Source organism: Condylura cristata, unplaced genomic scaffold (genome assembly GCF_000260355.1).
Source record: "Condylura cristata isolate star-nosed mole 26May11 unplaced genomic scaffold, ConCri1.0 scaffold00019, whole genome shotgun sequence".
NCBI lineage: Eukaryota > Metazoa > Chordata > Mammalia > Eulipotyphla > Talpidae > Condylura > Condylura cristata.
The window spans coordinates 31,780,943-31,808,668 of record NW_004567120.1 but is presented as its reverse complement, the minus strand read 5'-3'; the positions used below and the strand labels follow the sequence as shown (position 1 = coordinate 31,808,668).

At 44.7% G+C, this 27,726-nt stretch overlaps 1 protein-coding gene across 1 annotated transcript in view; it reads left to right on the top strand.

Annotated features, from left to right (window-relative positions):
• The window catches only part of GPC3 (glypican 3), a 354,530-nt gene extending 331,351 nt beyond the window's left edge, over positions 1 to 23,179 (top strand). Inside the window, exon 8 of the mRNA XM_004685819.1 lies at positions 22,662 to 23,179. Coding sequence (XP_004685876.1) covers positions 22,662 to 22,828 — 167 coding nt within the window. The 3' untranslated portion in view covers positions 22,829 to 23,179. The remainder of the gene's footprint in view (positions 1 to 22,661) is intronic.
• The last annotated feature ends 4,547 nt before the right edge of the window (positions 23,180 to 27,726 follow it).

The window sequence follows — 27,726 nt, the reverse complement described above, 5'->3', positions numbered from 1 at the left end:
AGCATAAATCTATTAAGAACACTGTAATTACAAAAGTCCTTTGAGGGTGAGCCATTTAGCCACTGGTCTTGTTGGTGACCTATAAAATTTCCCACTCTGCTCCCTTATTAATTGTATATAGTTGATGTAAGCACAGAGCCTTATTGATGATCCTGGAATTTCTCCTCACCTCCATTAACCTGGGAATGAAGGATTGAAGACAAAGTGGTCGGGGGTGGAGTGTGTTTGTGGGGGGGGGGGAGTTGGTTAATTCAACCAGTTATTTCAACTCAGCTCACAAAGGACTAATGTGCACTTACTTGATGCCTAGCACAGTGCAGGAGTGTCAGCTATGATGAGCATAAAGAGTCTTTATATCACTGCTGGCTGTCAGGGGCATGAAACTAAAGACTTTGGACTTAATTCTGTGAACAGTAGTGAGGCCCTGGTGACTTTTGAGCCGATGTGACAACTGCCCCCAGCTTGTGCTTGGGTTCATTCCTGGGGTCAGAGAAGGAGCAGGGAGCAGCGGGTGTTGAGAAAGACTTTAATACTGGGGTAGTGAAGATGTGACAGTTTCTGCATCTTTGCCTAGCACTTCCCATACATGTGAAATCCCACAGCTCGGTGGAAAGGAGATAAACCATCTGCTGTGACATATTTGTTTGAAAAAGAGGCACTAGTATGAAGACCTAGCAACTTTGAACCAGTTAGAAGAGCCTGATATTATCAGAGTAGTTATAGTGATTGTTCATCTCTGGACTTCTCCTTCCTGTGCTGCACTCAGGGTCCATCCCTCCGTGCCCAACAGCTACACCCTAAAGAAATGGCCCTCCAATCTTGGTAGAACACATAGCATCGTCCATGCAGCTGGCAGGTTTCAGAAGAATCCACCAGGACAGCGGTGCACATTGGCAGGTATCATAATGGAGCCTGGCAAGTTCTACCAGGCTCTGCATGTAAAACTTAATTGTCCTTAAAATGAAACTCCTTAATTGTCCTTAAAATGTGTTGCTAGCATACTTGTGTTGGTTCTGCCAAAAGAATCCTTGACCAAATAAAAGCATTTGTCAGTTGTAAAGATGAACAAAGTTGTAAAAAGAGACTAAAGTCTATATAGGAATTTTCCCTGTAACTTTGGTCCATTGGCGTGCACATTTGAGGGACGTAAGATTTTGAAAGTTCTTTAATATTTGAGGGGCGAGGTTGCTCAGGAATCCCCCATCCCGGTTTGTCTTTTCATGGGATGCTAACAGGAATTGGGGTGCCTACTACAGGCCAGACACCAGGCTAAATGCTTTCACATACCCGCACAGCAGCCCCGGTTTACACGTGAGAAAATGATGGTTCAGAAAAATTATGTAATTCGCCCCAGAGCAGAGTCGGTATGTTGCAGAGCCAGTATTACAGCTGCATTGTCTGCCCCCAAGCCCCCGACATTTACAATTCACCACACAACCTCCCCTGCAGATCCATTTTGTACTCCTGGAGTGTAGGCAGTATGAACCACTGGAAAGAGATGAGATCCTCTCATTTATTCCTGGCCACTTACTACCTACCACTCAATGAAAACACAGAAATGGGGTTTGAGACTTTACATTTTGGTGAAGGGTAGGGAGAGAGAACTGGGAACTGACTCATCAGTGCCAATCCAGGAAGGTTGCCCTGAAGAGCTTCGAGACAGCATGAAGTCAACAAGTCTTGTCAGAAGATAAAGAAGAGCTATAAGGTAAATGAGAGTAAAGGGGAACAAAGACATGCTTGTCTCAGTTTTGTCCCCATGATAATAATGGGGCTCTCAGATGTCTGGTGGGTACAGATTCCTGTCATTTTTGTGGGTCCATCTCTTCTAAGAAGCTGGTAGCAGAGTCAAGATCAATAAATGGACACAAACTAACAGTGGCAGGTCACTCTAGGGTAGGTCTCAATCCCAACCTTAACTCTGGGTGCCTTTACGCTCCTCTGGAAGGTAATGAAGCCATAATTTGGAGTTGGCATAATCTCTCCTTGCACACTTTTTTGAAGTACTTCTAGAAACATCCGGGAGTAGGAAATGAGGACTGGTGAATTGGTTGGCGAGAACACTTGTGAGAAAACTGGCACAGGGGAACGCTCCATTTTTTTTAAAGATTATTTATTCATAAAGAACTGGGGTACAGGCCAGAGGCTTCACCGGAGACAGAGTGGGGAGCAGAACAGGCCAACTGCCAAAGTACACTGCTGAGGGGAGCAGCGGGTGGGTCAGGAGAGGCCTGCCGTGCCATGTGGATCACCTCTGGGGAAGGGATCGAACTCATGCGGAAGTGGCTTAGCTTCTCAGTGCTGTGTTTTAACATGCTGCGCCACCATGGAGGGCCCGGAACATTCCATTTTATTTTTAAATGCAATTTTATTGATTTACCATTGGTTAATAATACCATAAAAGTTTGAGAACTACAGCTTCACATCTTGATGTGGGCCTGCACCACCCAGTACCTACCACCAAAGTACTAGTGCTATTCACCATTGTCACATTGACCCCCTCTACTCACATTCCCCTTCCCTCTGCTAACTATATTTTTCTCAGAGTCTGAGAGGTTTTTTTGCATGTGTTTTCTTAGGTCAAGTACTTCCATCTTTATAAATGGTCTGGGCATGCACAGTGAAAATAAGAAGTAGGGTGGAGTCTGGCTACATAAAATAGTCACTGATGCCTGCGTCCAGCATCCTGGCTGTGGAGGAATAAAATTTAAGGAAACCTTCTCAGGAAAGACAGAGCCAAGTAGACGGAACTGACTCAAAAGGGAAAGCAAGTACTTGCACTGTTATTTCAAAAGTGCCCAATGTGCTGGCTCGTAGCTCCTTAGCAGTAATACAGCTATAAGGAGCTACCCCCTTGATTTATATTTGGAGATCTCAGAGCTGGTATTTCAATGCAGTTACTGGCACTTTATATAAGTAAACTGCAATCTTTAGATTTAACTATTACTTATAATCATCTTTTTTTTTTCTTTTGAGCAAAATTTGTAAATCTGAGTATTTAAATTTTTAATGCCAAGTACAACTACTATATATGCCAACTTGATCTATCCATCTAAATAAATCAGTTGAAATAGCCACTAAAAAAAAAAAAAGCAGAAGTCAGCTATATACTCTTGTCTTTATCCATTATGTTAGATAATCAGCTTGTGTTTTTTCCCCCCTCAAGCATTCTGGAACCTTATGGCCCAGCTTCATTTATTGATTCCTAAATATAAGTTTAAATACACACACTTGTTCTGGAGCAATGTCAAGAACAGTTCAAAGAAGTTACTTAAAGTTTGCTTCCCAAAATATCTGTGATGATAAATTATCAGGTGTTCAATTAAAACTACTCAACAAAGGGCCCTCCCTGGTGGCACAGCGGGTTAAAGCACAGCACTGAAAAGCTAAAGCCGCTTCCGCACGAGTTCGATTCCCGCCTGCCCAGGAGGTGACCACATGGCGTGGCAGACCTCTCCTGACCCGCCCGCTGCTCCTCTCAGCAGTGTACTTCATCAATCTGCCTGTTCTGTTCCCCACTCTGTCTCTGGTGAAGCCTCTCCTGCCCCTGAGCCTCTGGCCTGTACCCCAGTTCTGTATACACAAATAAATAAATCTTTAAAAAACAAACCAAACCAAACCAAACCAAAAAAACTACTCAACAACCAGCTTGGTATAATTGTGCCCTACCTCTTTTCAAGGACAGAAATGTATTTCAGTTGTCCTTTTTCCTTCTCCCTGTAAATGATCATTTTGCTATTTTGTCTTTTGCTGCCAGAGGTAAATATCTCACCTAATTCCCTCTACATTGTTATCAATTAGATTTTTTTTGCAGATTAGCAATCAAAAGCTCAAATTTGAAAGGACTGTGGTCACAGGGCTAGTAGGTGTTGGAGTTGAAAAGAAAGTTAAGAACCTGTGATAATTACTCCTACTGTCTCTAGAGACATTCCCACTGGCTCTATGATAGAGACTCCCCCCCCCCCACTTCTAACTAATATGGAAGCAAACTAGTGGTAACCATAATGGACCTACTCCTGGCAAGTTCCAGCCAAGTCCTCCTTGGCTACACTTCCTACAGTGTACACAGAGACTGAGGCACAGACTTTATGTCATTTATTCTTAACCTTGGGAAAATGAGTGGGTTAGGCTAGATCCTAATGCTTCTGAAGGGAACTGAACCGGGCTGCCTTCTTGTTTTATTGCTGCTTAGAAAGGTGCTCGTAACTCCTTCGCCTTTTTAATTTCACACAAGTACTCCAAGATGCCCAAAAGATTTTCAGGTCCCTTTTCATTTGTATAAGTTCTCTTAAAGGTAAAACAAGAAAGCGTGGAAGTGTGTTCATGTGTGTGTTGTAGCACTGTGTGCTTTCTGTAGTGCGGTTTGAAGATTTTCCATGTTATTCTGACTCTGCAAATGTTTTCACCATCACCCAAATGCTGCAGTTCATGCTTTTGCCATCAAACATAAACTAAATGTCCTAGTGGAAAATGCACTTGTTCTGCAACAATGCCAAGAATAGTCCAAAGAAGATACTTAAAGTTTGCTTCCCAAAATATCTGTGATGATAAATTAGCAGGTGTTCAATTAAAACTACTGAACTGCTGCTTAACTCCTATTGAAATTGTTGCAGCGCCCCACGTTTTATCGCTTGTACACTTTACATGCCTTCCCCATAATTAACATAAAGAAATTAATGTCTTACAAGCTTCAATATTTGATGCCATATGAGTCCTGAGGATATTTAAAGGGAGAAGAAACCGAAGTAGAATGAAATCCTTAAGCAAGATCACTGATATGACAGAACTAAAGAGCCAGGGAGTGTGTGACAGTGCCTCTTTTTCTTCCCTTTCATAAGTCCATTACTTGCACTTGGGCATATTTTAAGGTCCTTTTCATGCTGAATCTAGAGTTGAGCATGCTTTGCATTTCAAGCTTTGTCTATGAATCAGTAGAAGCCAAAGTTATTTCTGCTTTAAAATAACAGGAGCCAGGAACAGCTAATCTCTTTTCATTCTGAGTTCCTTACATTATTTTACTGGACAAAGTTTGTGTTGGCTACAAAACAGGCCATTCATAGCATCTATGAGAAGGAATTTAGGTAAGAATGAAGAGAGATTGTAGGATGTATAAAGACTCTCTCTCCTGAGGCCATTAAGAAATTCCAAATTGGCACTGCTTTGAATAGTGACATTGCATTAGCCTTGCTAATTTAAGTAATTCCTACCGATAGTCTCTATTTACCAATCCACGGCATGAAATCTTCCCATAACTGCAGTACAGATGTGCTTCTCACTCAAGGTGTGTTGATACTTTAGGTGACTGGGGGAAGGCAGGGAGGACATGGGCTAGAGATTGTGCCTAGCCCACTGTCATCTCTCAGAAACTCTCCTCATAAAGTGGTATTTGTCTCAGTTCTTCAGTAAGACATGTTGAAGTAAATTCACTTTTTTCCTTAAGCAGGAATGAGAATGTGGCACAGGATTTGTCGCCTTGCCTCATGGCATCTGACCTCTTTGATTATTCTCGTCTAGCTTTTGTGTTCATTTTATAATCAGCACAGCCAAAGCCACCATCAGAGTCTGTTTGTTTTTAAGTGGGAATACATTTGCTTCAGTTCATAAAATGTGCAAATAAACTGACAGATAGTTAATGGCAAAAGCTCCAGGGGGAAAGGAAGTGTGTTTTCAAGGAATCCGCATTTAAAAGACATTCTCTTCCATCTCTCTCCACTAACTGGCATCTCACATCATGCTGGAAAAATGTACAGAGGGAAATCTTCAGAGCCTTGCAAGCTGAGAAAGTAGAAAGCTTGCCGAGTGTTTGAAAGGGTTTAGGGTTTCATTTGAAGAGCAGCTGCACCCCACCTCCCCTGAGCTCAGATACACTGAAGCCCAGGGAGGCAGTGGGTTGGAAATGACCCTGCAGTGTGGGGAGAGCCAACCCGCGGGTGAGAGGGCAGGCCCGCCATCCAGGTCTTCTCCACATCCTGGCCTGGGTTATTGACTTGGGATTCCTGTCAGCCAGTGACTAAAACCAAAGCAGGACTCTTCCCTGAGCACTTTGGATCATCAAAAAAATAAAGATGAGAGAGAGTGTGATAGGCATGGGGGTGGGGTGGCAATAAAACAGGAGAGGGAGTCTCCTGAAAGCAGGAGTTTTTTTTTTTTTTTTTTGACGTTTGGGGACTGCCTCAATTCATCCATTTCTTTTCCTCTATTTTTATTGCACTGTTATTTCTGGAGGTACATTGGTTTACAACACTACATAGATTCACGCCTCTTCGTGTGCGTGCTACCACACCTAGGGAATGGGCTGGTTCACCAGAGCAAGGTCTAATACTCCTGTTTTTCTCAAATAACTGAAAATAACCTGCTTGTGGAGAACAGGAAGGGTTACACATCATATTTACATGTCTTAGCTCTTTTGAGAGCCTCACTGGTCCTACGAGCAGAGTATTCTCTGCTTGCAGGCAGAGCAGTCGAGGTGGTACCTCAGGGCACCACTTCCCTCCTCAGAACCCTCAACAGACTCTGCCCTTGCTCAGAATTCCCTCACACTTGGTTGGTGCCGCTCTTGTGGCACTCAACACATTCTAACTCTGACACAGTTATTTTGGTCTTCATCTCAGCTTGCTGACAGGAGAGAGCTGGTTGAGGCTAGTCACTGAGTTTTCCCCAACGATATATCCACCACGGCGCCTGGCTCTATGTCTAGCAAACAAGTGCCCAGGTCATGTTCGTCACTGGCCCTCCTGACACCAAGACCATATGTCAGTTATCTGCTAGTTGGAGAACTCCTTGAGAGCAGTTCTGCATGTCTATTCTGGATCCACAGTGCTGGGCCTGCCGGCTTCCCAGTTCATCCATAAGCACTGTGAACCCAGGTACTCGGTCCACAAATGACGCCTCCACACACACCCTTTCCCTCACTGACACTGAGACATATCCCACTTGTCCACTTGCAGGGGGTTTCCTGATGACACATCTCAACCAGGCTGCTTATGAAGGACTCAGATAATGGTAACAAACATAAGGACGCCAAATTTGGTACATTTTCAGCACTATTTTCCCCTAAAAAGGTACTCTGGAAATGACGAGACTTAGAAATTTTAGAGAAAGAAGCTATAGAGGAAAGAATAAAAGAGTGGGTTTAAAAAGTAAATGCACCGGGCCTCCCTGATGGTGCAAGGGTTTAAGTCTCAGCATTATGAAGCTATCTGCAGCCACTGCAGCACGAGTTCAATCCCCAGCCAGGTATCAGCAGACCTCCTGTCACATGGCACAGCAGACCTCCTGTCTCGCCCACTGCTCCCCTCAGCAGTGGATTTCAGAAGATTCAGCTGTTCTGCTCCCCACTCTGTCTCTGGTGAATCCTCTCACGCCCCACACCTCTAGCCTACACCCCAGTTCTTATATGCAGAAATAAATTAAGTAGATCTTTAAAAAAAATAGTAAGTGCAGGGTCTGTCTCTGTAGTCCCCACCCTAGAGCTGCCTGCCTGCCCCGGGGCACAGAGATTGAGAAAGGTGAGACCAAAAAGCAGCTCCAAGCTGACAAGGAGCCCTCCTGCCCTGTCCTGAGGCTTGAGACTAAGGAACAGAGATGTGAGGTGTCTGTCAAAGGACCCATGAGCTGCCATCCGTCCTCATCGCCCTGTGTCCCTGTATCTTGCGCTTAGGAAAAATGTTTACGACTGGAAACACTCAGCTTACTGCTTCTTACCTCCAGGCTGAGAAGTTGAAAAAGCAACAGAAATCACTGTCCAAATGGCATTCTGTGTGACACAGGGAGCGTGACGGCAACAGATCTTTGACGAACAATCCTGTTTAAGGAGAGGGCGTCCTCAATGGCCGATAGTGCTTTAGTGAATTGCTGTCGCTGTAAGGTAGCACCCTAATTACACTTTGCTCATCTTGACTTTCCCTTTTTGTTGCTGCTTGCTGCTCATGCTGTTGTGGGTTTGTACCCTTACACAATGAACTTGTTATTCCTGGCATTGAACACTCACAGCCAAGAAGATCTCAGGGCCAAAACATCACCACTTTTGAAAGTAACTAGGAGGTCACCAGACAATTATATTGATAGGTCCTAGGTTCTACCCCTTGGTCATTTGGATCCTCTTCTGTCAGAAGTATTTTCAACATCCTCCAAAAATTGAATAGATAAAAGTAAAATGTAGCGGCACAGTGTGTCCAGCTACGGGCCACAGTACCAGCTGAGGCTCTAGTGTTAACAGCTCCTCAGCCCAGTTTGTGTCACTTAATGAAATTCTGGGTTCACTGACCAAAGCCCTCCGGGCAAGTCTTGTTCATGTCATCTTCCATGGCGATTGTGTCTTACTAGATTTGTCATAGCTTGGAAACATAGCTTGTTTTAAATTAATGATTCTAAACACCTTAGTTGTTGCGTTAGGATGCTAACATTATGCAATGGTTCTCTCCCCCAAGATTCCTTAATATCATTCTATTTCCTTGATACCCTCTACATCGTCTTTCTATGGAAAAATTTCAACCGTCTTTCTCACCTCTGTCCCACTGTCCTCACTTAGCTCCTGAGCTTATTATCACGTTTTGCACACTTGGTTTCCTTAAGATTTTGTGCATTCTTCTTACCTTCCTTGTGGGCCCCATTCACACAGGCCCAAGACAACTGCCCGGGGATGGTCACTGCAGAAAGAAACTAGAAACTAGTAAAATGCCTACCGTTGGGAAAATAGCTCATTGTGTTCTGGTCAAGCTATGGAATGTCTTGAAAGGATTAAAAAGAATGAGTCGGTTCTGCATATATTAACATGCAAAGACTTCCCTGTCATTGTAGTATATGCATATGTGTAGAAAATACATTTACAGGTAATTACCCCTAGGGAGATGCCCTGGAGGGAGAGTGAAGGGGGCTTTGTTTTCTTTCTCTCTATACTCAGGTATGTGTGGGTCTTGTGTTCCAAGAATGTATTCAAGTGCTGAGTACTTTGAACTTTAACAAAACAAAAGGATTCTATCTGCCAGGTGGAGGATGGTTTGCAGGAGGACGGGATTGGGAAACTGTTGCTATAGTCCAGGCTGGTGATAATGAGAACACAGTCTAAGTAGCGGCTGTAGCAAAGGATAACAACAGAAAGGAGAAAGAATGCACAAAATATTAAGGAAACCAAATTTCAAAAGCGTGACAGTAAGCTAGATCTGGAGTATGTAAAAGAAACAGAAATTGAGGATGACCTGCAAATTTCTGATTTGGGCAGCTAGATGGAGAGGCATTCCCTGGTCCCCGCAGTGGCAGCTGGGGAGAGGATATGGGGACAGGAAGGGAAGAAGTTTATGGAATAGAAATGGTGCATTCAGTTCGTGGCTTGGGGAGCCTGCATAGCCTGAGGGACATCCCAGATAGGTAGGGGCCTGGGAGCAGTTAGGTTTCCAAGGCTAGAGGTGGAGTTGGGAATTCTCCGTGCTAAATCAAACCAGAGGCGCAGATGAGAGTATTCAAGACAACTTGTAAAGTGAGTAAAATGGAGACCATAAAAGAGATGAGAAAGCACCGATCTTTAAGGAAAACAGCATGTGATAGAATCTGAGAATGGTCAGAGCAGTGGAAGAGGGGCCTGAAGGCATCCTCCTTGTCAGAAAGTTGAGGAGGGGGCTGTTGGGTAGACACAGCAAGTTTCAAGACAGAGTGTGTGACCAGTTGTATCAGCTGTTGCAGAAACCTCAAGATGAAAAACTGAGAGGAAACCATGGAGGGATTCATGATAAACCAGCATCAGGGAGCAATCATGTTGGTATTGGGCTAATGACAATGTTGTAGAACTGAGTCATGATGACAGCTGGGCACCTCAGTGAATTTGCTTAATTGTACACTTGAAATGGGTGAATTTTGTGGTATGTGAATTATGCTTCAAAGTTACTTAAAGACTAAAAATGGGGGAGAAAAGGAATCCATGGACATTTAGTTTGGGCAAACTATGACTGCAAGGGGAACTTTCTAATCTCTTCTTCCCAGTTGAGTGGGGAAAGTCCCCATTCAGGCGAAGGACACCAAGCACCAGTACCACTCCATTCCCTGTCTTCTTTGGATAATTGCAGAATACTTGCTGCACTTATGTTCATTATTATTACTGTTTTTAGCATATATTTCCAGAATAACAATAATAGGGTCCCAGGCTATGAGACTGCTGGATTGATCTAGATTTGGTGTTGATTGCATTAGAATGTGTTTAGACATGGCTTCTTGACTGGCCTTGCAAAGCTTTTTCACTTTGCAATCTCATTTTGTTTCTGATAGCTGGATTAGCAGTAGCATGATATTCTGTTCTTCTCAGCCAGTTTCCTTCTTTATTTCCCTTGACCAATAATAGCAGTGGTTAACAGGCACATTTAATATATTCTGTAGAAAAGGAGAAACAGACCTTCTGTCCCCTCCTGGTTATAAGGAACTGAGGTTGTCCTTGACCCTGCTTAACATGTTCATTTCTTGCCAATTACATCTTCTCCTTTTTTTTGTTCAGTGTTGTCCAGCTGCTCTTTGTATTCCTCCTTTGTGATCTGGCTGCTACTTTTTATAGCAGACTTTTCCTTTCACATCTTTCTAGCTGTGGGTTTGGGCCACTCGGTGTCTTCCTACCTTTCCTGGCCTCCCTTTGAACTTCTCTACTTTATCCTAAGGACCACAGAGCTGTTTGTGTGTGTATGGGGGGGGGTAATCACCCCCTTTTTCTCCTCAGTTGCCTTGCCCTTGGGTCCTTCGAACTTATGTCCTAATCATATCATCAGAATGAACTTTCTCCATCTGATACCTCCTCTTCTTCCTCTGGAGCCAGAGTGGTCCCATTGTGTGGCTGCATAGAACAAGGTGCCTTTCACCAGGAATTGCTGCTACTGGGGAAGGGCAGAGGGGGGTCAAAGTAACCAGTGCAGCACTGGTGGTTCCCTCTTCTTTACAGGCAATGTCCTCACATGACCGTCTCATGTGAGCATGCATCCTGTGGCTTGGTAGATATCCACATCATTTCAGACCTCTCCTGTGTGTTCCGCTGCTCCTCTCAACAGTGGACCTCAGTCAGTCTGCCTGTTCTGTTCCCCCTCTGTCTCTGGTGAATCCTGTCACCCCCTCCACTGCCACACCTCTGGCATGTACCCCAGTCCTTGTATGCATAAATAAATACATCTTTTAAAAAAGAAAAAGGATGTGAGATAGAGAAAGGGGTGGGGGGAAATAACACAGGGAGCATGAATGGTAGCGCCTGAGAAAAGGGGCTGTGGATCTGGAGAGGCAAGGGAGGGAGTCTGAATTGAGGAGCAGAGGTGGTGCTGAGAGGGAGGGCAACTACAAGAGCAGGTACTAGAGCCCCTTCTCGAACCCACGGAACCCAGATTACAGGTCTAGATTCATGGTGGGGGGGCAGAACACACCTTTAAGATTCAAAATCCATTAGAGGATGCCAGCCATGGCTTAGCCTAAGTTTATGGACAAGAGCACGGTGAAGACAGGAGAGAAGCTCCTGAAAATGCGTAGCTGTTGCTTGACAGCTAAGAGGGAGGGTAGCAACTGCTATACAGAAGAGGAGAATAACTGGACACAGGAGATGGGTTCAAAGAGAAATGGGAAGAGAAAAAGAAGTGAATCAATAGATGGTAAAGGGGGAAAAGAAAACACAGAACTTTAGGTTAAGGAGTTGTATTTATTCTCATGCCAGCACGTAATTGTATTTTCCTGGCACCCACCCCACATACCTCTGTAAGGGGAAGGGGGCAGCAGCGTGTGTTTCTGCAGGGGCTGAATCCTGCTGCTTTGTGCTCTTACAGAAGGCAAGAGACCTCATTAATGAAGCTATAGTCTGATGTCACTGAGACAGGCAGTGAAATTCTAATCACCAGTATCCCCTGCACTGGGGAGTCAGTGGCAGTGGAAAGGACAGTGTTGGAAAGGCTGTGGCCTGGGGTGGGTAGATTTTGAGGCAAGGGCAGGAGTCAAAGCTATGGGAACCCCTTCCTGAAAGTTCAAAGTAGTAGTCATGGAACCTGTTCCATCGGCAAAGCGGTTTCGTCCCTAGCGTGGCCTACAGAATGCCAGGTGTCAGCTGCTTACAGGGCAAGCCAGCAAGTTCCAGGTCCCAAAAGAGAAGAAGAACGTATAATCATAGCTTCCATCCATGCGACAACAGTGACCTGATGCTGTCGGTGATGACAACTGGCTATGTCTGACGACTCTGAAATCTACACGTCAGTGTTTGAGCCCTCCCATTTGCTGCTTGGGGCATGCTGCCATTAGCCTTAGCCCTGCCTTTTTTTTTTTGGTCCTCATCATAGCTCAGAAAGGCCCCTCCCCCTAAGGAAGTCATCAGTTCATGAGACTCCTTGGGAACGGTGTCTGCTGAGGAAGTGGCCCTTCCACACACGCTCTCTGTAGGCTGAGGACAAGTGCTCCATCATGCAGTTGTGGGTTCATGCAGCCCTTCAGTGGGTCAGCAAGTTTGTTTTTAAGTGTCTTTGCTAGGCAACTGCTATGTGGAAACGCAGAGAGTAATAGGGTTCATTTGTTGCTTTGATGGACCTAGAGTCTCCACGAGATGAACATAAACATGGCTAACTCTGCTATGAGGCAGATCCAAATGAGTGTTATGATAGCGGTACAGTGTGAATGCTCAAGAGGGATAGTGATTAATTAGGGTTGGCATAGGAAGGAAACGCACCATATAAGTTGAGATGGGGACAAGAAGAGAAAGAACATGCATTTTAGGCTAAGGGACAGTGCGCCATTTCAATAAATGATGAATGGAAGGGCATGACACTTATCATGTGACACAGCACTCAGAAATAGATGGGCACTTAGAACTGGAAAGTAAGGTACAATGAGTCGGAGACATTTATGAATGCCATGCGGAAGGTTTGGTCCTTTACCCTACATGCAGTTGGGTGTCATTAAAGGATGCTGAAGAAGAAAGAGATTGAGTCAGTATGTGATTCAGAAAGAGTTGTATTATTCCTGTTGTCACCCAGTGCAACATTCCTTCTTCCTCAACAGCAATGGGACAATGGAGAACAGGAATTTCTGTACTGGGGCTCTGAGGGTCGTAGCATAGTGGACAGAGAGAGAAGGGATGAAGGAATTAAGAGAAATGGTCAGTAGCAGTGGACAGAGGAGTTAGTGCCCGTGTGAGAGTGAGAGTGGACATTTACTGACTGTCCAGATCTGAAGACGGAAAGGTAGGAGGATGGAGCCAGCCTGCCAGTGTTCTTCCAGGTCAGTTGAGGGGAAAATAGTCTCAATTCCCCGAATCCCATTGATGAGGGAGGTATTTCCCAATTAGAGTTTTTAAGGAATTCAGATAGAACAACTTAGAGAGACTTTTCATTTTTGATTTATGAGGACATGTGCCTGCTACTCTTAGACATTTGCATGTCCATGCTGAGCGTTTTCAGGGACTTGAGCCATTGTGACCTGTTGACTGCTTTACTAGTATTTTTCCATGTCGGGCATGTTGCAAGCATTTTGGTTTTCAGGTGCATTTCTTTGTAAGACCCTCCTGCACCATGGCTGGTTAAAAATGACAGATTACCAGTCTTAGCTTTTTCCCTTCCAACTATATCTAAAGCCCTGCCTCAAATGCCATTAACAAGCTTTGCATTAAGCATCTTGCAGCCTGTGCTTCAAGGGACGATAAGCTGCTCCCTCCCTCACACTCCCAGTCCCTCACCAGCTATTGGATTTGGCTACAATAAGTGACATTTTTGTATTTTCCTTACATGCTCAAAGCTCAGTGGTACATCCCTCTGTAGCTGCATCATGCCTGAAATTTATATTATAAACAGAGTTCTGTACATCTGAACCATTACATTTTTTAAGTAATGAGGACAGTGTATTCTTTGGTTGACTTTTTTTTTTAAAATACATGGATTCAGCTTTGCATCACTTGTGTGAGTCACAGGACGTAAATGCGAGCTTCCTAAGGCTGTATAACAATTTCTTTTGAAAGATTAATCTCCTTGACTAAAATTACCCACCTCCTCCATTCCCATTTGAGGAGCCACATCTGTAATTTGTTCGTTCTTGGGACAACTTGACTTGCCTGTCAGAAAATGAAGGATCCCCACTGGGGGTGGAGGGCACATGCTTTAGGATTAGATACATTCACACAGCCTCACCCCTCTGCAAGGTAGGATACTCCTACCTTGGCAGTGGAGTGTGGCAGTACACTCCACTCGGGGCTGAGTGTGTCCCCATGCCATTATCTCTGTGTTTCTCGAAGTTTGTTTTAGTGTGGTAAAATATACAGAACATAAAATTTTCCATTTTAACAATTTTAAGTATACAGTTCAAGAGTGTGGATAAGATTCACAATTCTATGCAACCATGATCACTGTTTATAAAATTCTTCTTTCCTCAAACAGAAACTCTGACCATTAAGCAGTGGCTTCCTGCTCTCTCTCCCCTACCCTCTAACAATCACTAATGGACTGTGTCTCTATAGCTTTTCCTATTTTGCGTATTTACATTTCATGCAAATGCAATCCTATATCTTGTGGTCATTTGTCAGCCTTCTTGGACTTCATATGTGTTTTCATCTATATGTTTCATCTGTATATGTTTTAGCATCTATCAGTAATTCATTTATTTTGATGGCTGAATAATAATATTCCATTACATGGATGGACACATTTTGTTTGTTCACTCACCTATATTCAAAGATGCTGGGGTTGTGATCAGCCTACAATGGACATTGGCATACAAGTATCTAGTGTTTTGTGCAGGTTAAGGCGTCAATAATAGCAAGCCAATAGCACTTCTTGAATCAGCACTCTGGAGAGACCTTGAACAAAGGTTGGTGGCACAGACCACTTTGATGTGATGGCACTGAAAGCGCTCTCTTCACTCAAGGACAGTCAAGGTGACAGAGCTTCTTCACACTGACTCAGACTTCTCCAAAGACTGATTAATAGTTAATCTGCACTCTCTCTTCAACTCATTACTCCCTGGTTTGGACTCAAACCCTGTACTGAAATGTCTCCCAGAAGTCCCCTGTCATCTTAAGGTTGACATATTGTAACAGCTGCTTCTTAGTCCTGACATTTCTTGACCTGTCTACAATGTTCAACTGTGCTAACTGAACCCTGCCCCCCAAAAAAAAGGTTTCTTCTCTTCACTTCTTCACTTCTCTAAGCCTTTTCCATCTCTGCCCTGCTGAAAATGGTTTCTGTCACCAGTTTTTCTTATTTCACTGACTTTCAGGCCCATCGCTTCCCATGGGAATGAGGTGGCTTCTCCTGTGGGAAGGAAAGGCTTTGCGGCACTGTGAGTCCTGTGCAACTGTCAAGCAGCCTCTGGTGAGAAGGATCTATAGAACTGAGAGTAATAGTCGTGACACTCCTGTGGAAGTCAGTGATAATTCTGGGCCTGGTGGAGGAGGGCCAGCACCCACACCACCCACTCATACCGTCAGGGTTGCCAGCCTAGAGTTGTTCTATTTCTGAGAATATGACTTGACTCATGATGTACCTAAATGAATATAGTAGTGGCCCAAGTTATAATAAGATCTGCCGTAAAATGATTTATTTTCCAAAGGGAATAAGTGATATTTTTTGTTCCTTTCTTAATGCAATAGGAAGCACAGTTAATGGTTAAAACCCCTGGAGACCATTTTGTCTCAGGAAACTGAGCAGGCTGAACCCCAGATGAGGGCAATTACCTTGGTGTTCCCCTCTTGACCAGGAGGTTGTTATAAAAGTGGCTACCTTGAGTCATTAATGAGGAATTTGGAATTGGAGGGGTCAGGGTGGTAGTTTACAGAAACCCTAGTGACCCAACAGTGTCACCAAACAGCGCTTTGAGGGCCTTTCCCCTAAGTGTCCCATGCCTCGTACAGAGTAAGAGTAAGCACCTGTTCTGGGAATCAGAGGAGTGCCATGAAGGCCCTAGTGAACACGCAGTGTTTTAGGGTATCTTCAATGAATTTGCAAATGGTCAATTTCTGTTCCATCGTGTAGCCTTGCATACTTCAGTATAAAATAATGAGGTTTGCCCAAAATCCATAGGAAGAAGCAATCTATAGCTTCATGTACCCACAGCCCACTGGGATACACATACCCCAAATTGAGAAACAAGAGTGTTTTTGAGGGCCCTTCCTGGTGTCACAAGGTTTTAAAGCACAAAACTCTGAAGCCATCACAGGCACTGCACATGAATTCAATTCCTGGACCCCGAGGTAACCCACATGGTGCAGCAGGCCCCTCCTGCTGCTCCCCTCAGCAGTGTGTTTCAGTACACCTGCCTGTTCTGTTCCCCACTCTGTCTCTGGTGAATCCTCTCACCCCCGGCACCTCTGGCCTGTACCCCAGTTCTGTATGCATAAATAAGTAAATCTTAAAAAAAAAAGTGTGACTGTGATAAGAGAACCCCTGCCCAGATTATTGGGAATATCTTTTGTATTCTTTCAATTGCCTACTTTTGTAATTGAGGCTACTTGTAGGTTGGGACTGGCTGTAAGAAATAAAACAGGCATCTTGTGCCCCAGCCCTCTTTCAGGAGAAACCATTGGATTACTCCATTTATAGTCATTTTGGAGGCAAAATTGGCAGCTTGCTTGTTAGTCAGAAAGACACATTGTGAAATGGGCCCATTCTCAAAGGAGTCCCATTAGACCAATTAAAAATCAGAGGCCTCAAGCGTGCCAGTTCCCCCTCCTCTGATCTATAAAGAAGAAAATCTAGATTCCCAGAGACCCAAGGGTCGTTTGCAAAGTCACTTTCTTCTGCTTTCAAGTGCAAGTAGTCATTTCACACCTGAAAGTTCACAAAGGGCAGGGTGGATCTGGCAGGAAGGTAACACCGTGTCCAGGGAGGGCCAGGGGACCTAGGTGTGGTTGAATTCAGAAGCCAGAAGCCAAGTGCTGTGGGCGCCTGTGGAAAGAAGCAGCGGCGTGAGCAGCGGTGCAGTGAACTTGGTTTCTCCAGAGGGCTCTCATGTCAGCCCCTGGGGTCTGCCAGGCAGTGCACTGGGGCCTTTGCATGTTCATGTCTTGGGGGCAAGTGTACACAGCAAATGCAAAACACAGGAAAGCAGTGTTGCTGGATTGTTGTAGTGGGGCCAGATTGAAGCCATCTGCCGGTGCAAGCTTGGCAAGGGGACACTTCCATGCTTGGCTCGGCGGCAGCCTTCTCTCCCCCGGTATTTTGGTAGCAGTTATTTCCGGCTGCCCTGTGAAGTTGTGGACTAATAGCGTGGGTGAGGCCCTGGAGGAGTGTGTTGCCTTCCTTTATGGCCACACCATCCGAGGGCAAACTTTTGCTTCCTATTATATGCTCAAGGCCCCAGTGGCTCTGTCATCCCCAAAGGCTCGTCTCCCTGGCTGACAGATCTTCCTTGGCTGCCGCGCACGCCAGCTTGATGCACCCCAGGCCCAGCAAGTTCGCTCCCAAAGTTTTGTGTGTGCTGGCTTCAGTGGAAGCTGTGATGCCAGGGTTTAAAGAAAGCCAAACACAATCCCGTTCGGATTGATGTACTGCCAGGGTCTCTGGTCCCCAGATTAGAAGAGCTCCGGGAGAAATAGGATTGAGAAATTCGATAGCTGGTGAACATCACCAGAAAAATGCACATTGCAGAAGTCATTGATAAATCTGACTGCTGATGAGGCCCCCTGGGGCAGCCACTGGGGCTGTCCGTGGGGAGAGGAGCCATTACAGTTTGCCAGAGACTCTGACCGCTGTGTGCCCCAAGAACCTGGGAATTCAAGAGAAATAAAACAAAAGGCAAGTCAGATTTCTCCAGTCCAAGGCATTGATCTAGTATATGGGGGTAGATGGGACTGTGGAAGATGGGGGTAGGGGGGCCCGAAGGCTCAGTGACTTGCCGGCTGTGAAATGGTAAGTTGGGGGCTGAGCTAGGCCTGGAACCTAGAGTTTCTCTCGCCAGGGACCCTGTAACCTTCCCTGTCTGCTCAGCTGGGAGACTGAACTATAACTGAGGGGCCGGGCTCCCCACTGGGCACTTTGTCCCCTGCAGAAAGGCATCCCCACCACTTGCAGACCTTCCTCACTGCCCATTATTTTAAAGGGATTATCTGATCTGCAACACAAAGGCCATCAGGGCAAAATGAGAGTCTGGGCTGTGTGTGTGTAATTAGTACAGATTGTTGGTCTACCCTCTGGGCGTAGTTAAACTGATTACAAATAGAAACAGATTTTTGGATTCAGCATGAAATCCTTCTTGCTGGCCCAAAAGGTTCTCACTGACATCTTGTAAGATAGAAACAACTTATGTGCATTTTATACTATACACCTACTACCCCACAGATATGCTCTGGAAAATCATTAAAATATGAATGTTTTTATAGAGAGAAGGGTTTGTGCTAATTCCCATAATACATCTGGTTTGTAGCAAACTGAGAAGGGTTTGCTTTGATGTAGTTTTAGCTTCTTTGCAGATTTTAAAAAAAATTTATATTTGCTACTCGCTGATCCTCAGATACTGTTCCCACAGGTTTCTTGGGATGTTTTTTGTTTTGTTTTGTTTTGTTTTGTTTTGTTTTTCTCACAAGGCAAGATGTCTTGATAACTCTCTCCCACTTAAGGCTGTCTCCCAAACTTTTAAAATCATCTTTCTAAGTCTCAAATCAGATATTCCAGTCTCCTAACTTAAATACTTTCAATGCCTCCCTATTATTGCCCCTAAAATAAAAGGATCTGACCCTTACTTGTCTTGCCTTTTATCTTGCTCTGCTACATCCTCTGATGGTGATTCTGCTCAAGCTGAACCTCTGCCTCACCTGAATAACCATTTCGTTCAGCTCTGCCTAGTTGCAACCATCCTTCAGGGTCTAGATTATATCACAATTACTCCAAGAAGTCCTTCCAGATCCTCCAACTTGGAGTGTTTCTCCCTCCCTGCTGTGCCTGTGGTGTTTTACTTGTGCATTTATCTGAGCCCTTTCTACTTTCTGCCAGTATCTAGTTGCTTTGTCTATTAGTCTGTTTCCCTTGCCACAGGATGGGATTTCTGAAGACCATACATCTTCCTCCAACTGCCCTAGCTCAATGCTTAGGAACTGTAGGCTGATATTAACATTGTTGGATTAAATTGGGTGATATGTCCCCAGGAAGGTCCAAAAATTAACTTATGCCCGAATTATGCCCAGTTGTCTTTGACTAAACATGGATCCTGTCTCTCATGATGTGTCCTCCTCCTGCTAAACTGCCCCCCTCAATCTCTAATTCCCGTGATGGTGGCCCAGGCCCAGGGACTGGGTCTTTCTTTGCCTGGATGCCTGCCCATCAACAGGCACCCCAAGAAACTATGGGGTTGGGTGACAAACATTTATTGTGGCTGGATGGGGAGTCAGAGGCATCTGTAATCACAGCTTTGGGAGCTCAGGAAAGTATAACTCTGACTATTCCTTGAGGCCCCTTGCAGGTAGAAGACTTGGCCCAACTTTGTGCCTGGGCACATAATGGCTGATTTCTCTGGGAAAATCAAGCTGCTATGATAATTCCCATTCCGGGGCTCCAGGCCTGAAGTTCTTCTCAGAGCTCATCAAATATGTGATCAGTTTTAGGTGGAAAGACTGATGTTTCTCATAGCTTTTAAAAGTTGTCATTGGGGCCCTCCCAGGTGGCGCAGCGGGTTAAAGCACAGCACTGAGAAGCTAAAGCCACTTCTGCATGAGTTCGATTCCCGCCTGCCCTGGAGGTGACCACATGACGTGGCAGACCTCTCCTGACCCGCCCGCTGCTCCCCTCAGCAGTGTACTTTGTCAATCTACCTGTTCTGCTCCCCACTCTGTCTCTGGTGAAGCCTCTCGCCGCCCCTGAGCCTCTGGCCTGTACCCCAGTTCTGTATGTACAAATAAATAAATCTTTTTTTTTTTAAAGTTGTCATTGGCAGGATATTTCCCAGTAATTGCATTTTGTCCTAGAAGGAATCCATTATTACCTAATCACTGTAGATTCTGGGTATACAACATTTTTCAACAGATGGTTGAAATGCTTCACATGAAGCTCAGAGTCAAATCTGAATTCAAATAGCACCTCTGGCATTTATCAGCCGTGTAAATATGGATCAGAAAAGTAACCTGAGCTTGAGTTGCCTCATCAATAAAATGATAATTATAATACCGACCTCATATAACTGTTGAAAAGGCTCACTTAAATGAGATAATGTCTATAAACAATAGCACCATGCCAGCACACAACTGGGACTCTTAAGTTATCAGTTGTGTTTATAATCTCAAAGCATAGGGTCCAAGAGACAGAAGTAAAAAGATATTTGGTGGCCAAAAAAAGATTAGAAACTACAGGATTTCGCATAGCTGCTGGGTCCCCTAACAGCTACTCTAGACATAATGGTTTAGTGTGAACAGATCTTTGGAAGAGCAAGATAATAGCGTAGGAGTCAGGGAAAACATGAAGAGATGATTTGGGCAAGAGTCAGAAAGTGACGCTGGAAGTGCTCTTATGCAGGTCAGCCCTAAAAACACTCCTCTTTACTTAAGAGAAGTTGCCATGAGATGCGAGACTAGGTTTTCAGCAGAACCATAGTGCTCTTCACTTTGATGAAATCTGACATGACCTGAGCCTGAGTTATTCCTGCCTTTGACAGCTGACCCCAGCCTCTGATTTCCAAGTAGAGTGTTGCCCTTTGCTCTTCTCTTTGTCTTTGGTCTGTATGTGTGTATGTGAGGAGGAGAAAGAATCTAGCTTGTAGTCTACCGAATCGCTTTTTCCTGGGGAAGAGAATTTGTGGACAATTTGATTGGAGTTAATTGTCAGCACTCAAGAAGAGATGCATTCTCAGCTTTACAGGAGCAAAATGTAGTCAGATTCATATATAATAAAAGCTAGAAGTTAGAACAGCATCCCTTTGTGAAACAATGAAAAATGATCATAGTTCATAAAATAGAACAATTGTATCTAATATGATAGGCAAAAGATTCAATATGACGTCCCTTATTCAAGTGATTCAGAAAATGCAATACCCATTAAATAAAGAGGCCGATAATATATACTGTTACACACTGAGAAAGATAATTAGTAAAGCAAAACCTTGAAAATGTTGATCAAATACTTGTCAATTAAAGAAATCTTGAGGTACTATCTTGTACTGATGAAAATCTTGTTTAATTGAAGCACAGTAGATTTGGTACCCTCATCACTGCTGGTGGCATTTATACACTCAACAGTTCTTTTAGAAAGTGGTGTTGCCATGTGGGTAATCAGAACCCACCTACCCCACCTTTGGCCACCTTGCCCTGGCTGCCTGCTCTAAGGCCAGCCTCAGGCAGCCCTGGTCCCAGGCCCTGGCCTCCACGCCTCCTGGCCCAACTGAGGCCTCACACTATCTTCCTGTGACTTACTACGTGTTTCATCCCCTGTAAGAGGAGCTCTTCCTTCCACTCCCTTCCTTCCCTCTGCAGAATCCCAGTCATCTCCTCTGTGCCTGTCACTATGCATCTCAGTGTTCCAAAGCAATCATTTCACTCCACTGGCTCCAGGACAGTTGGCTACTAGGCTCACTCACATTGCTTCACCTTCACAGGCTATCAAAATAGAAACATTGGTAACTGAACCTAGAACAGCCAAGGGAGTAGATTTGAGCTCTGGATCTGGAAGAGTAAATGTGAAACTGAGCCCTGGGCTGGAGCCAGCCATCTTGGATTTCCTGACGAACCACTATTTACCTTCTTAGATTTACCTTCTGAGAGATGTTTGCATTAGTCCTGCCCCCAAATCACGTTTCTTTTCAGAATCAAGAACAAATCTCCATCAACTGTAGGCCAAGATCTTTCCTTACCTGTTAGCCTCTCAGTGTTAATTTGTTTTGGTATCAGTTTAAATGTTATTATTCATTAGATCATTTTTGCTAGTCTATGTTTTTTTTTTTTTTAAGGGAATGTGAAAAGACCATGTAGATTTTTTAAAATTGGCTATAATAAAACAAGTTTCAATGGCAAACTACCTTCTCCTCAATTCTAATTAAAGCTGGGTCCCTAGGAGGAAATCTGCATTAAGTGTAGGGTCCTGGAATGGTACACAACACCCCCCTCCACATGTAGTCACCATATAGCAGTTTACATTTTAATACCAGTGAGGTCTGGTGAAAATAACCTTCAGACACAGTCCTGTAGGGAAGGAGATAATTGAAAAGGGTGACCATCCGGCCTCCCTGGTGCTGCAGAGGGTCAAAGTGCAGTGCTATGAAGATGTCCACAGCCACGATCCCCAGCCAGGGAGCTGACCCACGTGGCACAACAGACCTCTCCTGTGTTGCCCACTGATCCCCTCAGCAGTGGATTTTAGGACATCTTCCTGTTCTGCTCCCCGCTGTTTCTGGTGAATCCACTCACCTCCCCACCCCCGCACCTGGCACCTGTGGCCTATGACCCAGTTCTTGTATGTATAGAAAAGAAAAGGATGAACATTGCACCCTGAGGTGTGGGTAGAGACAAAAAGGAGAAAGAGGAGCCTCCAGCTTGCTCCCCATTGGTGAGATTTCTGGAAGAATTGCATTTAACCGTCTCCTTCCCTGCTAGCCCTAACCTCATGCACCAACACCCCCACGCCCACTCAGTCTTCATTGCATGAAAAGAAGAAATCAAAGCTGAGGTACCCCACAGGCCCAACAAGTGCTTGAGCCAGGAAGAACACGCACCTGAAGCTGGCCGTAACCTTGTCTTTCCACATATGCTTTTCTCTTGGCAGAACTGGCTTATGACTTGGACGTGGATGACGCTCCCGGAAGCAAGCAGCATGTGAATCAGGACAACGAGATCGCCGCCTCGCACAACCTGGGGAGTGCCCAGGCCCCGCTGAGGGTTCTCTGCAGCGTGGTGGTGTCAGCGGTGTGCTTCCTCTTCCTGGTGCACTGACTGCCTGCACACAGCACACGCCGCGTGCTACTCCAGCACCCGTGGTGTCCCCTAGACAGGGAACCACTGTCTTATTTTTTTCTATTTTTTTATCTTACATACCTCCTCCAGCCATTAAGTAGAGGACTAGCCATGTGTTAGTCTCTCGAAAATCAAGTGGTGTCTTTATGAGGAAGGTACATTTTAGTGGTAGTTTAGATTGTCCTTTTACAAAAAAAAAAAAAAAATCAAGTTGTGCCAAATTATTTTCCTATGTTTGGCTGCTAGCACATGGTTGCCATGTCTCTTTCTCTCTCTTTCTCTTTGCATGGATTTCTTTGGAAAAAAAAATAATAAATGCTCAAATAAAAATGTCTTAGAGTTTTCTCTGCAAACTCTTGTATATGGTAACCATGCAATGCTTTTTGCTCCTCACCTGGCTTCCTATTGCATGAGAAAACACTGCTGGGTTCCAATCTAACAGGGCCCGTGAGCTCCAGCCCCCAAGGAACTCCATGGGCTCAGTCCTGGCCCCGAGCCCCGGGCGAAGCCACTGCCTCCGGACACACCGGTAATCTCCACTTAGAAACTGTTAGTGTCTTGCCAGGTGAAACCAAAGATGTCCCAGAGCACCCAGTCCCTCTTTCCTAAATTCACTTTGCTGAACATGCTGTACCCAACTTGAAACCCTCTATGTGGATTGTGTGTCGTGACACAATGAATATTCTTCCTCGCCTGACCCAGACTGATGGCCCAAGTGGGACAAAGAAACCATTCCTACACCTCTTTGCTGTGGTGTCCAGTATATTCTCTGAGATCACCCTTCCTTAGGGGCTGCCTCGTGACAGGGTCAGTGGTTGCCATGGGTGAAGTCACCTGGGCTGTCACCCTGAAAGCAGTGATGTGGAAGGCACGTGCTCGCTCCTGACTGGGATGCGCTTCTCCAACATTTCAGCGAGGATCTGCTTAGCGACAGGGCGGCAGGTCGCCTGGCAGAGGCTGAAGACAGTAGGAGACAAAGCACATGAGAACATCTGCTTCAAATACTAATTTCAACTCCAGCCTTTTGTCAATTATATGCCTGCCATTATCACTGATAGCTGTCGTTTGCACAGATAAGATCACAAGCAGCGATAGCACTGAGTCCGATAGCACTGAGTCCGACAGCACTGAGTCCGACATTCAGACATTCTGCTCCTGGAGAGCCTCAGCAACTGCCAACTTGAACTTACCCTTGTCTGTCTGCTGAGCACACTTCCCATTGGCCGGGCCCAAAGAGGCAGCATTATTTTGTCTAGTGAGTGGGAACTCAACTCCCTCCTGAGGGCAAGAGGAGGAGACCTGAATAAGTATGAGGAAGAGATGGGGAGACCCAGGGTAGGCAAAGGAGCAAAGGTCAGGGAAGGGCCTGAGAATTTCCCTTTGATTTTAGGAGGTGGTCCTAGCTAGTATCTCCGATTTCTGTTCGATGGCAAGAGGTCACCATGAGGGAAGCAGAAAATGTCGTTTCTCACAACTTACCATCCCGCCTTCCTGCTGTTGCCTACACTGTCAGGGTCTCCTGTGGAGCACAGGTTTCCCATATCTATTTTCATCCTTTGCCAAAATTTTTGCAAACACAGAAAGGTTGGGTCTGGCCTTTCTTCATTTGTTTTTGCCCAAGTGGAGACGGCCTTCAGTTATGCTCTTAGTGTGATTTCAATGATTTGTAGCTTGGGTGAGGCTTAAAAGGGAAAGAAGTCAGTTCTCTTTGTTTTTTCAAGCCATCATTATTTCTGTATTTGAATGGGGTGTGAAGGGATCTTTGTTCTTCTATTCATGAAACCTACACACCGGAAGAGTTTGGTTCTTGGCCTCCAGAGTGTGATATCATAGCATCATCAGAGCACCGGAAGAAACTAAATCCCAGAGGTCGATCACCTAATAACTCTCTGTCACTCCATAGGAAGGTTTTTATTTCATGTGACAAAAACAATTTGTGACACAGACCTGGTTGTATGCTTGTAAGTGGGAGGAGACTGAGTCTGTCTCCTCCTGGGAGGCAAAGGGGACAGTGGGTTTACACACCCTTCACTCACTTCCCCTCTCCAGAGCTCATGTGAGGTGGAGAACCCTTCTCATAATGCAGAGCTTTGTTGCTCTGATCTTGTGGCATCATGGTCGTGAAAGGAGGTGATGGCTTCTCCCTCTACACACTGTGGGTGTCATGCATGCCCCTCAGGCCTTCCCCAGTGAAGGTTCTACTTGTCATACCGGAGTCCCCAGAACAAAACCCAAACCAGCCAGTGTTTCTGCTGTCTTATTGCAACTCTCTACCAACAAGTGTCCATCCAGGAGTGGCAAGATAATGTCCTTGGCCCGCTGACCACAGTTACATGGGACATTAAAGTGGAAAAGCAGACACACTTGCACACATGGAAAATCCACCGTCTCCTGTCGATAATTCCTTTTCCTCAACAGCTTCTTTTCTCCAGGCATTTTCCTACCTATATTTTTTACTCTATTTCAAACTCCAGTTTTAGTGCCAGTTGGAGGCTTCTCATCTTTGAAATGTTGATTCTACGCTTTGATTTAAACTTTCTGCGCATCTATTCTGTCAAGGTGACTACTTTATCCTTAGAACAAGTCTGGCAGCTGGGAAGTTGCCCCATCCTGTTGGGAGTTTCCAGGCCACTTTCTCATGGGATACACCAGCCAACTCTGGTACTTGTACAACGTAGTTCACAGTCACATACCCAGTCCCTAGACTAAAAAGCACCTGCTAGCTCATCCCCAAATCTTTCTTTCTTTGGCCACCACCTCACGCAGGTCTCTCTAGGTCACCATTCAGCCTGTTTGGTTGCTAGCCCGCCGAGTTTTAGCAAATACATTTTTTAAAAGAAAAAGTCATAGAATCTAGTTATTCTTCACTATATGTAGTTTTAAAAAGCCATAATTGCATACCCCACAGATACCGACTAGTGAATAATTTATGTACTTCCCATCTTATATCTCTCCCTGTATTTCTAATTTCACACATGAGATCATGATTATGCTGAACCTACAGTAATATAAGCCAGTGTTTGTTAGTTTGAGCCTAAATCTGCTTTCCTAGAATTTCCATCCATTGGTCCTGCCCCTTCCAGAAAGAACAACAGGAGGCTAAGGCTCTGCCACTTTTCACACAGCTGCCCCACAAAAATAATTTTCCATAGTGTTTCTTGCCACTTCTGGGTTATATTTTCTTTGAAGCAGCTCCTTCAGCCCCTTCAGCCCCTTCAGCCCACCAAGCTGCAGTGGGTTAGTGCCCTCTTTTCTGAGCCCATGGCCCAATTGAAGTCTGAGCTGGATGGCTCATGGGTAGTTGGGATCCCAGAAGCTTCCAGCAGGGTAGTCCTAGAACCAGACATTTGTTTAGAGCCCACGTCAAACCCTGCATGAAGGATGAGCTTGTGGCCAACTGAAACCCCCAGATGTTTTTGTAAGAATGGCTGCCAAGCCAAGTCTCTTCTAGCCCACACTTGTATAATTGATTTTTTAGAACTAAATTCCAAGAACTTTGATTTTACTTGTCTATATGTTGGGGCAGACAGTATATACTCTGTGGAGTATGTGGGGAGGGGGAGTGTGTGCGGGTGTGGGCATGTGTGTGAACAAGAGAGAGTATGTGTGTACCAGGGTAAAGAAATGTTTTCCTTGCCAAGGCCATAACATTTTTGGAAATCCTCTTTTGGAATTGCTGTTGAAACCATTTATGTACCATACTGAAAAATCAACTTCGTTTCTTTATAGTCACACCTTGTTTGGAACCAGAAATAAGGTTCTTCAGCTTGATCACCCACTTCATTCACTAGACTTGCTGCCAAATAGCTTTTAGCTGGTTCCAAAAACTCAAATCTGCCTTCTAGAAGCAAAGGCCTCCCTGAGAAGATTCCAAAGAATGTACTATGTGCTATGGAGGATTTTTTTCTTTAGAGAAGTTAAGGGCACTTTCCATGGGGGTCTTCTGGGAGAACACAATACCAATTTGGATGTAGGAAGTCTTTTAGGTTTGCCAAGGGACCATCTAATGTGTTATCTTCTATTTACTTTTATAAATTTAAAATTAACATATTGACCGTGAAGTTTCCTTGTTAACCTTGGAGTGAGCCTGGGCTGCCCTGCAGTGCTGGGTGCACCCAATACTCATTATACACGTGCTGGCTGACTGAGCCATGCTTTGTGCCAGGCCCTGTGTCACATCCTAGAGACACACTGTATATGAGAAAAAGTCCCTGCCCTCAGAGGGCTTCACCTCCAATGGGAGAGACAAGCAATAAAGTACAACACAATATAAACACCAAAATAGGAGTGTACTGGGCTGCAGGGAAAGAGGTCCATGGTGGGATAAATGGGTCTGTGATGTAACACTTGAAGAAGGTGTAAAAGAAAGGCTCGAAATTGTGCAGATTTCAAAGAAAGGGTAGAAGACATGAAGAAAGCATTGAGATTGTTTAGGTTAACAACATAGAAGGCAGATCGTTAAGGCACAGGTCCACAGAGAACCTCATGCAGACTGTTCATTTTGCATTATTTGCCATAGTGGGGCATATGAGACATGCTGCCTGACCATGTGGAGGGAGAGGTACTATAGGGAGGGAGCACAGGGTATCATGTAGTGGTTGGTTGCAAGGAATCATACATACAGCCAGCAGTGTGGGTGGATCTTAGCATCATGATGTGGATAAAAGCCAAGATGTGATTGAGCTATCTAGGGTCTCACCATTGAAATGAGTTAAGGTAAAAGATGATACACATTTCATCATGTATTTTGATAAGGTGTTCATTGAAAAGATACACAAATCAACTAAACTTAAAAGATAATCTAATCTATATATGCATATATATACATATACATATGTGTGTATATATCTCTATCTCTATCACTATATCACTATCTC